At 36.1% G+C, this 13,236-nt stretch overlaps 1 protein-coding gene across 1 annotated transcript in view; it reads right to left on the bottom strand.

Moving 5' to 3' along the window:
• Positions 1–13,236, bottom strand: part of LOC143238478 (putative 3',5'-cyclic phosphodiesterase pde-5) — an 89,089-nt gene that overhangs the window by 29,447 nt on the left and 46,406 nt on the right. The window contains exons 8-13 of the mRNA XM_076478748.1: positions 10,565–10,667; positions 8,699–8,792; positions 6,892–6,950; positions 3,245–3,295; positions 1,765–1,823; positions 771–822 (exon numbers count right to left, since the gene is read on the bottom strand). Coding sequence (XP_076334863.1) covers positions 771–822; positions 1,765–1,823; positions 3,245–3,295; positions 6,892–6,950; positions 8,699–8,792; positions 10,565–10,667 — 418 coding nt within the window. The remainder of the gene's footprint in view (positions 1–770; positions 823–1,764; positions 1,824–3,244; positions 3,296–6,891; positions 6,951–8,698; positions 8,793–10,564; positions 10,668–13,236) is intronic.

The raw sequence follows: 13,236 nt of genomic DNA, 5'->3' as shown, positions 1-13,236 counted from the left end.
GAAAACAGTAACCTTCAGTGTGCACATTGGTATCTAAACTACAAGTAAACCAGCGTCTAGCGATGTTTTCATCCAGAAAATAAAGGGTGTGATTACGAAATAGAATACTCCGACTGAAAATGCTATTGTGATGAAGCTGAAAATGTTTCCGATACTGTTAACAAGGAACTTGAAATTAACAAAGATTCATAACCTAAAGGTTCACAAGCTTTTAGCCAATGGCTATCGTCATAAAAAAGACACGTGAAGAAGTTGGAAACCCAGCAGTCCCATTTGACATCATATGTGTGAAATGCACATTGTGGCTCTAATGCTTCAGTCTACTCAAGTGTGATCTTGAAATATGACACTCTCTAACAAAGAAGAGTCCATGGAAAGTAGGAAAAAAATGTTTGTCCATGACTGACTAGACCTCACTGTCACGCGCAAAAAAGGTAGTTGCAACGGAATCCCAATCCCAGTGTCTGGTAATGGTGCGTAATCATGGTCATCAGGTCGACAGTGGAGGAAATAGTTCCAAGGTATCAAAAATATGGATTGATTTTATTTGTTCACACTCTCTCTCTCTCTCTAAACATTGGTCTGTTGTCATCAGCTATGGTAATCTATAGGAATTCTTAGGCCATATGTAAGAAATTTGGTGCAAAACACTTCACAAAATCTTTTGACAGATTCTCATGAATAACTTAAAATTAAAATAAAAGTTGAGTTTACGTACTACTGGGACAATAGTAAATGATGATTTTTCTCCAAAATAAACTCACACTTACCATAATTTTGATAATTACTGTATCCATGCTAACCATATCTTGAAACACAGATCTGGAAGCAAAAAAAAAACAACTTTTAAGATTATTGTCACCTCAATTCGAAGGGAGTGTTTTGTCCCTTTTATTTTTTATTGTATTATAAAACTTTAAAAGAAATACAGTTGTGAAAGTAATATTTGTTTAACTTATTAACGATTACGACTCATTTACATAACAAGATGTTTGAAAGCGATGTATCACGTTATAGATATTTATTCAAGCAAAGTCATTATTCTTTGTTTTACTACTAGAATAATATTACTAATTTGAACTTCATACGAGGCAAAATTCAAGGTCTAATAAACCTTACTTACTTTTCAGTAACACCATGTTCCTTCTGGCTAAAATGTCAGATCTTACTGAAGATTCTGATTGACAACCAGACTTTATCGTAAAAGTCCTTCACATTTCTTATTTTTTTAAAAAAAAGCATCTATATTTTATGCTGAAGCAATTTAAGGATAAAGTGATAAAGAAAAGCTTACATCTGACGATTAATTGTGAAATACTTAAAAACACAACTAAGAACATATTTTACGAAGTAAAAATGTGAGATAAACAACTATAAAAAAAACATTAAACTGTACTTTACAAACGATATGAATTATAAAGCCAACAGTTTATTCTTTTCAAAAATTCAAACTTTCGTCAGAATAATTTGTTGCAAGCACACAATTTTCTGATACATGGAGTAATATATAGTGTAACAGCTGTTGTACTTTAAATCTTTCACTTACCTGAATGAAATCAACAAAGAGCTGTTTAGCAATCTGTTAATTTACTGTCACTGAGTGCTGAGGGATTTTCTCTCACTGGACCAGAACAATCATGGAGGTATTTAAACTGTCTCTATCTTATTGTTACTAACTGTTGTTATATTTTCCCTTACCTGGCTAGAACAATCATGGAGGTATTTAAACTGTTTCTATCTTATTGTTATTAACCTTTTTCTTACCTGACAAGAGTGAGTAAGAAGTTATTCAGTTTTTTCTGCCTCGTCATATTTGTATAGAGCTACGTGAAAGGTCAAATTATTATCAGAAGAAGGCATTGTTTTATAATATTCTATTCTCTAAAAACACAAAATTTTCAAAACGTTTGTAAAAAAATCTTGCACTTATGCACTAATCGTGTAATAGTGACTGCAAATTCTGCATTTATTTTAGTATAAGTTTTCTTTTCTAGATAACTTAAACTGTATATATCAACTGACGTGGATTTAGAAAGCACAAAAACTACTGTAGTTTGTTTTCCGTGATAAATATGTTTTGTGATGTAAAGCTGAGTTCGTCGATATCATTTTTCAAAGTCCCCCGGATTGGGGGATCAGCGGGGCATCTGAAGATTTACAACGCTGAAATTTAGAGGTTAGATTACTCACGGTAGCCTTAGTGCAGACAGCCAGTGGTAGACCATGGCGCTAAAAAATAACTTATTCCATAGCGTGTGTTTTCCATAATGTTTTCTTATAGCAAAACCACATGGGGCTATCTGCTGAGCCCACCGAGGGGAATCGAACCACTGATGTTAGCGTTGTAAATCCGGAAACATCCCGCTGTACCAGCGGGGAGCTATTCTGTAGCACCACAGTACTTTGCTTTGGTTTGAAATTTGCGCAAAACTACACGAGCCGTCCCTAACTTAGTAGTGTAAGACTAGAGGGAAGGCACCTCGTCATCACCACCCACCGCCAACTCTTGAACTACTCTTTTATCAACGAACAGTGGGATTGACCGTAACATTATAACGTCCCTACGGCTGAAAGGGTGAGCATATTTGGTGTGACGGAGATTCGAACCCCGACCCTCGGATTACGGGTTGAGTGCCTTAACCACCTGACGATGCCAGGCCGTACTTTGGTTTGACTAATTCTAATTTTTTTTAAGTATTTTACTTCTATCTGGACATCCTTATTATTAAATCCCTGAATAAGAGAGGCAGGTTTAAGTTACCAAACCATTTCACGAGTAGAAACCAAAAGTATAAAAGTATTGTAAAAGTTAAGTTGGAAAACCATGCCAGTCACAAGTTTACGTTATGTCCAATTGTATTATCATAAATCTTTAAATTTCACGTTCTGTCATAGAATTGAAAACCAAATTAATAAACTTACTTAATCGAAAAGTTTTTTTGTGACAAGATGCACAACTAACCAATGACAAGACGTCTTGTCACAGGTAAATTTACGTAACATATATCAATTTTTAACATCATTTGTCATGCTCATTGCCAGTCTATGTTTGAAATTTTCATTTATTTTCTTGTCCTCATTTTTGTAAAAACGTTCTTTGAATTTTCTTTTATTCAAGACTAAATAATAATGGTGTCAGAAAATATGTATTCTACCTTCTACATATCAACAAATAAATATACACTGAATTACGTAATTGCTGAAGTGTTGAATGTTCGAATTATACTTCGAAAATAGACATTACCTCGGCATAATGAAGAGCTATTCCACCCCACAGCAGGTAACTGTTTGAGATCTGGAAAATAAATAATTTTATCGTTCAGCAATTAATTCAGGTAGTGTTCACAATATAAGTATTCAAAATCATCTCAGTTTTAGTTATGTATTTAACGTCTTACTTCGTTCGTCCATTCTGTTTGTTTAGAATTTCACGCAAAGCAACACGAGGACCATCTGCAGTAGCCGTCCCTAATTTTGCGATGTAGGAATAGAGGGAAGACTGCTAGTCATCACTACCCACCGCCAACTCTTGGGCTACTCTTTTACCAACGAATAGTGGGATTGACCGTCGCATATATCGCCCCCACAGCTGAAAGAGCAAGCATGTTTGATGTGACGGGGATTCGAACCCGCGACCCTCAGAGTACGAATTGAGTGCTTTAAACACTTGGCCATGCTGGGCCTTATATTTTAAACCACAGCCTTAAATGTCAGTGTATTCATAAGGAGGGTGCTCCGTTGTAGTCTGGAAAAGATTTGGTGCTAGGAACACAGCGCGAGTAGCCCATTGTACATTATAATGTTCTAAAAATAAAGAAACAAACCAGTGAACGTGAAACAATTACTTTTGCTTCCTCGAGCGGCTGTTAAGAGTAAAAAAAAAAATGCAATCACACTTTCTTAGGTATATAAATAATACATGTTTTTGATACTATAATGCTGTAAATAAATTAAAGTACATTATGCTCGATTATTTTATCTTTTGAAATATAATTCTACAAAAGTAACTGTAACACGTCATCATTATATTAATGAACATTTCCGTATCTAAGTTCTTAGAAGCCTGAGAACCAATAGTTCTAATAACTTATCAATATCAACATCATTTAGGTCTTTCATTCACTGAAAGCTCAGTAATTACTGGTTTTTGCATCCAGTTATAAACTATTAACTTGACATTTTCATTTTACAATGTTACCTTACTAAGTCTGAGGTTACAAGGAAATCAGTGAAAAAGCGACATGTGGATTCATGCGTGATTAAAACGCAAGGCCTATCTCACAAATCAAACGATTTTTTGTTTCGGTTTTCTGATTTTGTTTATTAATATAATAAGTCTAATTTTACTAGTTTATGACAAATGTTATCGACTGTAGACAAAAACAAAAAAGGTGGTAAAAATAAGAATAAATAAGTTTTTATTTAAATTAGGAAGCGTCAAAAGCACAGTTGTAAATTATTGGAATCGTCACTTATAACTATTATTAAATAAAATCAGAAAAATTAATTCAGAAATTACCTGATTTATGAGATAGGCTTAGCTTCTCATTAATAAAGGTAACAGGTTCTAGATGATTGTCTCGTCTAGAAGGATTAGATGCGACCCGGCATGGGCAGGTGGGTTAAGGCGTTCGACTCGTAATCTGAGGGTCGCGGATTCGAATTCCGGTCGCACCAAACATGCTCGCCCTTTCAGCCGTGGGGGCGTTCCCTCTTGTCATACACTGCTAAATTTGGGATGGCCCTCGAGTAGCTTTGCGCGAAATTCAAAACAAACAATGGTTAGATGTTCCTTTATTTGTTGGCTAGCACAAATGCAGTTTAGCTAACGTATATTTTATCTCTGATTTATTTTGTTCAGTGACTAAAAATTCATTCAGCTTTGGAAAAACAAGTCAACAAAAAACATATCTTAACTTTGTGATCAGTTTTGTAACCCTAATAAAGTTCACTTCACACAAGAGGTTGTGAGCTTTCTTTTTGTAACTATCTAATTTTCAAGTTTTTGGAAAAAACAAAGAAATTATTAAAGGCCTTACATTTTGAGTCATCAAAGCAGTAGCTAACCCTGATAATTAGGTACCACAAATCATCTTCGAGTTCCGACGCTAATTAATGACAGAATCCGCATAACGCTGTAAGTTTATGACAATTAGTGAAGTGGTTATGGACTAATGGCCTGGCATGGCCTAGCGCGTAAGGCGTGCGATTCGTAATTCGCAGGTTCACGCCCGCGTCTAGCCAAACATGCTCGCCCTCCCAGCCGTGGGGGCGTTATAAGATGACGGTCAATCCCACTATTCGTTGGTAAAAGAGTAGCCCAAGAGTTGGCGGTGGGTGGTGATGACTAGCTGCCTTCCCTCTAGTCTTACACTGCTAAATTAGAGACGGCTCGGTGCAGTGGGCTAACAACCTACTCACTTAAATACTTGTTGAAGAATCCGCAAGCGATTGCGGCCCTATGTTCCTAGATGAAATCTAATGGTGATAACTAACTAACTAACTTATGGACTAATGATTGAACGTCATTTTACTTTTCTGTCAAAAACACGAAAAGTGCAATCTGACCTATACAAAACTGTCTTAAAATTAAGTTGTTGTTTTTACAATATTAATTGATTACAAGTCCTTCTGAATGGAAGTAAAGAAGCTTATACAATAATAAGTAGATCAACCACACCATATCTGTTATGTTCAGTACTGACCATGCCTTCTGATAACCCTCCATGGGATCAACAGTTAGTCTGTGGACTTACAAAGTTTTAATCTCCAACTCCATTTCCCGCAGTGAACAAAGTACAGACAGAATATTGTGAAAGTTTCTTCGACAAAACTATAACAGCATTTCGCTCAATATAAGGGCTCACCTCACGGTTTTTCTAGGCTGGCGTACACTATTTAAATAATCAGTTAGTAACTTCCACCTTAATAAGTAATGACCAACAAATCAAAGCTTGAAAACTATTTTAAACATCTCGGTATGCATCATACCTGCCATGTAGTTTTCATATCTTTTCTAACCTTAACTTCATGCAGCGGGGCTAAAGAGAAACAGCAGTTTCTGAACACCCCTGTTTGCCTCTCAAGCTCCTTGAAGGTTTGTTAGAAACAAAACCTAAACTACGGATAAATTACATTACTTACCTTACCAATATAATGGCTCTTTAGGCTAGCTAGGCTACAACATATGAAGTATTGGTTACGAGACCATTTAACTTAGCAAACAGTTTGAGTAACAACTGTTTCGTTTGTGAACTGGATTCCACTGGATAATTGTAATTACTGTACTGGTACGATGTTTTTTGAATAATAATTAGGCTGTAAAGTTTTCAGTCGCCTTATAATCGCGACCGACCACATGCCCCTTTTCCTCAACTCTAACCTGTCACATTCTTGAATGTCCAGATAGCATCCGTCTACGCGTGCGCGCAAGATATTTACTCAATATTATCGCTACTTCTTGTAACTAATTTACCTACAGGCTGTTTAGTTATAGTATTTATTTTGAGGACCTGAAAAAGAACGTTATGACACTCAATGTTTTTCCTTTCCCATGGTTTCCGAAAATGGGAGTCACTTTATATTTCAAATCTCCCATCTCAATACTCGGGGCAATACGGCACTATTAATTCTATTTACGTCACTAGATATTAGAATTAAGGAAAGGATTTTTAACGACGTGTTATTCATTCATTTATTTTTACACCAAGTTCAGTTAATTGTACAAATAAAATAAAATACAAGTCACCAGATAATAAAACAAACTGATACGACACCCCTTTTCGTACTTTAACACATGTAAATCAATCAGATATGGTTGACACTTGACGGGTTTTTATTCCACAGCTTATTAAATATATCTTTATCCAAGTAATGGAAGACGAGACTTACTTCTTCGTCCTCATCTTGAAATTCTTCGTTTTCCTGCTTCCTGTACAACTCGATTATGCCTGTAGAGCAGAAGATGAACAGAATGAAATAACACTAACTAAATATCCCAGAGAAAATTAGCTTACTTATTTGCTGAATGTAAAATGTAAATAAAATCGAAGTTTTACATTAATATGGTTTATAGATACAGTACATTCAAACGTCTTTGTAATATCAAGTACTGCTAACAGACCTGGCATGGCCAGGTGGTTAAGGCACTCGACTCGTAATCTGGGGTCGCGGGTTCGAATTCCCGTTACACCAAACATACTCGCCCTTTCAGCCGTGGGAGCGTTATAATATTACAGTCAATCCCACTATTCGTTGGCGAAAGAGTAGCCTAAGAGTTGGCGGTGGGTGGTGATGACTAGCTGCCTTCCCTCTAGTCTCACACTGTTATATTCGGGATGGCTAGCGCAGATAACACTGGTGTAGCTTTGCGCAAATCGTAAACCTCTTTTTTGTTTTTCACTAGCAAAGGATTATCTACGCACAGTCGTCACTAAGTCTGAACTGGTAAGATTACAAGGAAGACAGCAAGTCAAAAGCACTCACCTTCAACTCTTTGACCACTTTTGTATGACCGAATAAGTAGTTTTAACTGCCTCTATCGTAGAGCACCCAAAATCCAGAGCGCGTTTTATGTGAGAATGGAACGTGAACCTTCAACCCTTATATCCAGTCCAAATGCACTGACATCTAAGCCACACCCGACCTTATATTTCTTCTTCTGAAATAACTGTAGAAGCTCAAATAGAAAACTGAAAGTTTAGAAAAACCTAAATCACAAATATTAAGTAACTTTCAAAGAACTTGCCAAATAAATCTTTTAGGCTAATGTGATTTAAATTGCGCAGTAAACCTTTTTTAATTGACATGAACAGTTTTAATCTGATAAATGTAATATGAAACTTAGCAGTAGTTTGGTTTGTTTTGAATTTCGCGCAAAGCTACTCGAGGGTTATCTGCGCTAGCCATCCCTAATTTAGACTAGAGGGAAGGCGCTACTCATTACCATCCACCGCCAACTCTTAGGCTGCTCTTTACCAATGAATAGTAGGACTGATCTTCACATTATAACGCCCCTACGGCTGAAAGAGCGAGCATGTTTGGTGTGACGGGGATTCGAACCCGCGACCCTCAGATTACGAGTCGAGTGCCTTAACCACCTACCCATGCTAGGTTTGTGGTTTACAGACTTTTGATTTGACTGTAAATCTAATGAAAGTTTTAAATACATTTGTCTTCATTCTGTTTCTTTTTTTTTAATTTTCGTTGACTAAATCTTGTTGTGAAACGTATAAGTACTGGCGGCTGATTCAGCCATCCTAACTGGTTTCTTATGGTCCATCTTACCGAATTCGGTCTTTCCTTATTTTAGAGTTTTCCGAAGTTAGGAACATAATTCATTTGTCGATGTGGTATCAAATGCATTCGTTATGTTCTAACTTCAGATGCCATGTCATCGTATTTACTTCATATTTCGAAACAGAAATAAAATAAATCACCAGAAGCAGTGTACACCAGTTCCACCATCGCTGATATATTTATAGTTTAGGCACTGTCCAACTGTATATCAGTTGTATAACATTTGTCAACAATACTTTAAAAACAGTAGATGTAGATATGGAATACGACTTCAACCAAAACCTCGCTGTGTGTTTATTGTACTGTATTATTCTACAGCAGAATAATTCCTTCGTTGGCTAACTGTAGAATACTAGGCTTTATATTATTTCAAGCACTCGAGGAAGGAACTTATACTCACCTATTAGCTCTCCGTCTATATCTAGAACAGGGTGGGTAAAAATAAATTTCACATCTTGTACTTCTACGGGCAATCCGTCAGGAAATCTTGAGTCCTGGAATAAAACAAGTCATTTAATGTAAAAAATTCGATCTCACATAAATACTCCAGCCATTTATAGTTTTGAAGCAGTTTATAACGCTGAAAATCGGATTTCAAAACCTGTGCTGAGCAGAGCATAGATAACACATTACATAATCTGAGTGTCGCGGGTTGGAATCCCCGTCACACAACCGCAAGTTAGATAAATTATAATTCGTTATTTTATTTAATCATTAGTGACATTCAACTTGGACCAATAAAAAATGACGTTAGTTTTGCCTAGTCTACTTGAACCAATAAAATAAGACGTTAATTTTTCTAGGCAACTTGAACCAGTAAAACAAGACTAATTTTGCTTAATAGCAAAGGATGTGTCGGTTTTAACATTACTAATGTTTTAAATTAACTGATTGGTCAAAACTCTTATGACAACAATATAACTGCTACTTACCCCCCCCCCCCCCCATATTTCTCTTAATTTGTCCATTACCGTTCGTAATCAGAAATTTGTAAAAATGGCTTTTTTTATTGGTTAGAAGTTAATTTAAGTAAAGAACAATAAGCGGAATTCAAATTATCATCATTTTGGTGTGGACACATGACCACACAATATATCTGTGATATGTCACATACGCCGCTGTGCTATATCAACACTTGTTATTAACGAGTCATCATGCAGGTTAACGTAAATAATAGACAATATGCAGTAATGGATAAAATATTAAACTGCATTGCATAAACTGCAATACGTTACTGAATTATAAATTATTTTCAACATATTTTGTGTTAAAATGGAGCTACACTTTAATTAAATGATTTTAGTGAAGACAATTTAGAAATAAGTTAAATAAAAACACCTAAAAAATTTAAAGATTGCTCACAATGTATATGAGAAATAAATATTTAATTTTTTGGCACACAGGTTTAATAGAGAAGCTAAACGTGACATAATTTTCAAAACTTTGCAATATTTCAAAATATATTCAATTGCATAATGTCGCTGCGTAACTAAATGTTAAAAGTCGTAAAGTAAAAAAATTCCCACATTTCGAAAACTACTCATTCTTTTAGGAGTTTGAGGCCCCTTCAGATTCAACTTTCAGGTACTCGCTATTTTTAATATATACGATTTCCTTTTATTCTGGCCTGGCATGGCCAAGCGCGTAAGATGTGTGATTCGTAATCCAAGGGTCGCGGGTTCGCGCCCGCGTCGCGCTAAACATGCTCGCCCTCCCCGCCGTGGGGGCGTATAATGTGACGGTCAATCCCACTATTCGTTGGTAAAAGAGTAGCCCAAGAGTTGGCGGTGGGTGGTGATGACTAGCTGCCTTCCCTCTAGTCTTACACTGCTAAATTAGGGACGGCTAGCGCAGATAGCCCTCGAGTAGCTTTGTGCGAAATTCCAAAACAAACAAACCTTTTATTCTTGGTTCTTTCTTTATATTCTGAGTAAAAAAAAAAGAATTCTTAATATTTAATTCGTCTCTGATAAACACTGGAAATGGTTTTATTGTATGTGTAATTAGGCGTTTTTACTTACTGATTAAAAGTGAAACTTACATAGTTTGTAATAAAAGTAAAACTTACATAATTTGTAATAAAAGTGAAACTTACATACATTATTTGTAATAAAAGTGAAACTTACATACTTACATTATTTGTAATAAAAGTGAAACTTACATACATTATTTGTAATAAAAGTGAAACTTACATACTTACATTATTTGTAATAAAAGTGAAACTTACATACATTGTTTGTAATAAAAGTGAAACATACATACTTACATTATTTGTAATACTTGTTCTCACTGTTTCTTTCGTTGCAGCAACATAAGCTGAAACTGTTGTTCCAATTTCCACGGGAATTCTGGTGGATGTTTCGTCTTGGCTGAGATATTACAGAATAAATACAAGCAAAAAGTGTTCGAAATTAAAAACATGCAAGCATGTCTGACACCTTTTAAAATCGGAGCGAAATCTCTGTGGTTGACATTCCAATTATTTCAGTGTGTGTAACCAGTTTCCTTCACTATGTATCCAATATATCAGGTCATCCCATAAATAATGTCCAAAAATTTAATACAGAAAGTGCATCATCATTTCTATCTTTGTAGAAAGCTTTAATGACTAAAATATGTAGTAGGACGTATGTAAAAATATTCAAACAAATAAAAAAAACTAACCCAACTCCACTTTTTCACATCATTAATCTAATAAACCCTTATGAAGATGGATGTGTCTGAGGAGCACATTAGGTATATAATGCTTTATGAGTTTAAAAAAATACAATAGTGCAGCAGAAACTACACGAAACATTCAAGGTGTTTGTGGTGTGGAGTCTCTCAATGTAAGAAAATGTCGAAGGTGGTTTCAGAAGTTCAGATCACGTGACTACAGCTTAAGTGATACGTCACGTTCAGGTCGTCCTGTTGAGTTTAATCATGACTTGCTGTTGGCTGCACTTGATGAGGATTGTGTTGTAACAGTTGAAGAACTAGCACAGAAGCTTAACAGTTCAACAATTCACCGTCAACAGCAACAGCTTGGAAAGGTGTCAAAACTTGGAAAATGGGTTCCCCGTGATTTGACAGAAGCCAACCTTGGAGCAAGAGTGGACATTTGCACTTTTCTGCATTCTCGTAAACGTAACTCACCTTTTCAAAACAGGTTAGTGACTGGAGATGAAAAATTGATATTTTATGAAAATGTTAAGCGCCGCAGACAATGGTTTATTGCAGGTAAACTGGCTAAAGCACAGCCCAAAATGGGTCTTGTTAAGCATTTGATGGGATATTGTTGGTGTGATCCACTTTAAGTTACTGCCACTCAATGTAACGATTACATCAACTTTTAATGTCAACAATTAGAGTTCTTGAATGTTGCACTGCTAGAAAAGAGGCGTGGTTTGATCAATCGTAAAGATGTTGTGTTACACAAGGATAATGCACGACCCAATACAGCAAGCACCACATCTACAAAGATTGAAGAGCTAGATTGGGAAAAACTTCCACATCCTTCTTATTCTCCAGTCTTCGCCCCATCTGATTATTACCTATTCCGAAATTTGCAGAACTATCTTGATGGAAAAGCGCTTGGAACACATGAAGATGTCAAAACTACCCTCTCTACATTCTTTTCCTCCAAACCCCAAGACTTTTATAGAAGTTGCATTCAAAAGCTTGTGAATCGTTGGCAGGAAGTGATTGATAATAATAGAACATACATTACTGATATAACAACATTAAATTCGTTTGAAATCCTTTCTCTTTTTATGAACCTAATATCGGACATTATTTAAGGGATGACCTGGTAATTGGCGTTGCGTAATATTATCATCTGATTTGTAAGATTCAAAGTGCAATTAACTTATCTTTTAGACTGTTGTTTTTTACTATTGTATCCAGATGAAAGACAGAGGAAAAAGTGTACCAGAAAAACCTCTACGAAGCAGGGGCGTAGATTTTTTACACCCGATAGTGGGGATAATTTTTGCAACCATTTATATCAGTGGTTCCCAACCAGGGGTGCGAGATAGCATTCCAGGGGTGCGAGATAACATTTGTTTTGGCCACCTTCACCTTTATTCTTAAATAAGTAATTACTGTGAGGGGTGCGAGAACATATTAAACATTTTTAGGGGTGCGGAGCATAAAAAAGGTTGGGAACCACTAACTTATGTGGACTGTTGAATTTGCAAATTGGTAATCTCTGATTACATGAACCTGAAAGCTGTAAACATGCAGTCACAGAGTAATCTTGTTGCCACGTTACTTCAAGGTTTCCATGTAGGTTTGTATAAGTGAGGTGTTGTGAACAGTTTTCAAAATGTTAACAGAATAAAGACAAATGTGTCACAAATTAACTGCCACATGAATTTATTCCTGCACACTGCACAATATAAAAGATGGCCATTATACTTGACAAGGTTACTAATAGCTTTCATTGCATGAATTACATTTTCAAATATTAATAAAATTAGTAATTAACTTTGATAAGTTTATATCTACTGAAAAACTGTTTATGTTGTTTGATAAAAATAATTAAAATGTTTTTGCGAACTCTTGAAAATTACACGTCAATACAATGTAGGACATAATTATTCATACTTTTCGTTGAAGTTTGTTTGTTTTTGAATTTCGCACAAAGCTACTCGAGGGCTATCTGTGTTAGCCGTCCCTAATTTAGTAGTGTAAGACTAGAAGGAAGGCAGCTAGTCATCACCACCCACCGCCAACATTTGGACTACTCTTTTACCAACGAATAGTGAGATTGACCGTCACATTATAACGCCCCCACGGCTGGGAGGGCGAGCATGTTTGGCGCGACGGGGTTACGAACCCGCGACCCTCAGATTATGAGTCGCACGCCTTAAAACGCCTGGCCATGCCGGGCCTAAAATGGCGATCACGTTTGGTGTGACGGGGATTTGAACCCGCGACCCTAAGATTACGAGTCGA

Source organism: Tachypleus tridentatus, chromosome 13 (genome assembly GCF_004210375.1).
Source record: "Tachypleus tridentatus isolate NWPU-2018 chromosome 13, ASM421037v1, whole genome shotgun sequence".
Taxonomy (NCBI): Eukaryota; Metazoa; Arthropoda; class Merostomata; order Xiphosura; family Limulidae; genus Tachypleus; species Tachypleus tridentatus.
This window is presented reverse-complemented; position numbering and strand designations above follow the sequence as displayed.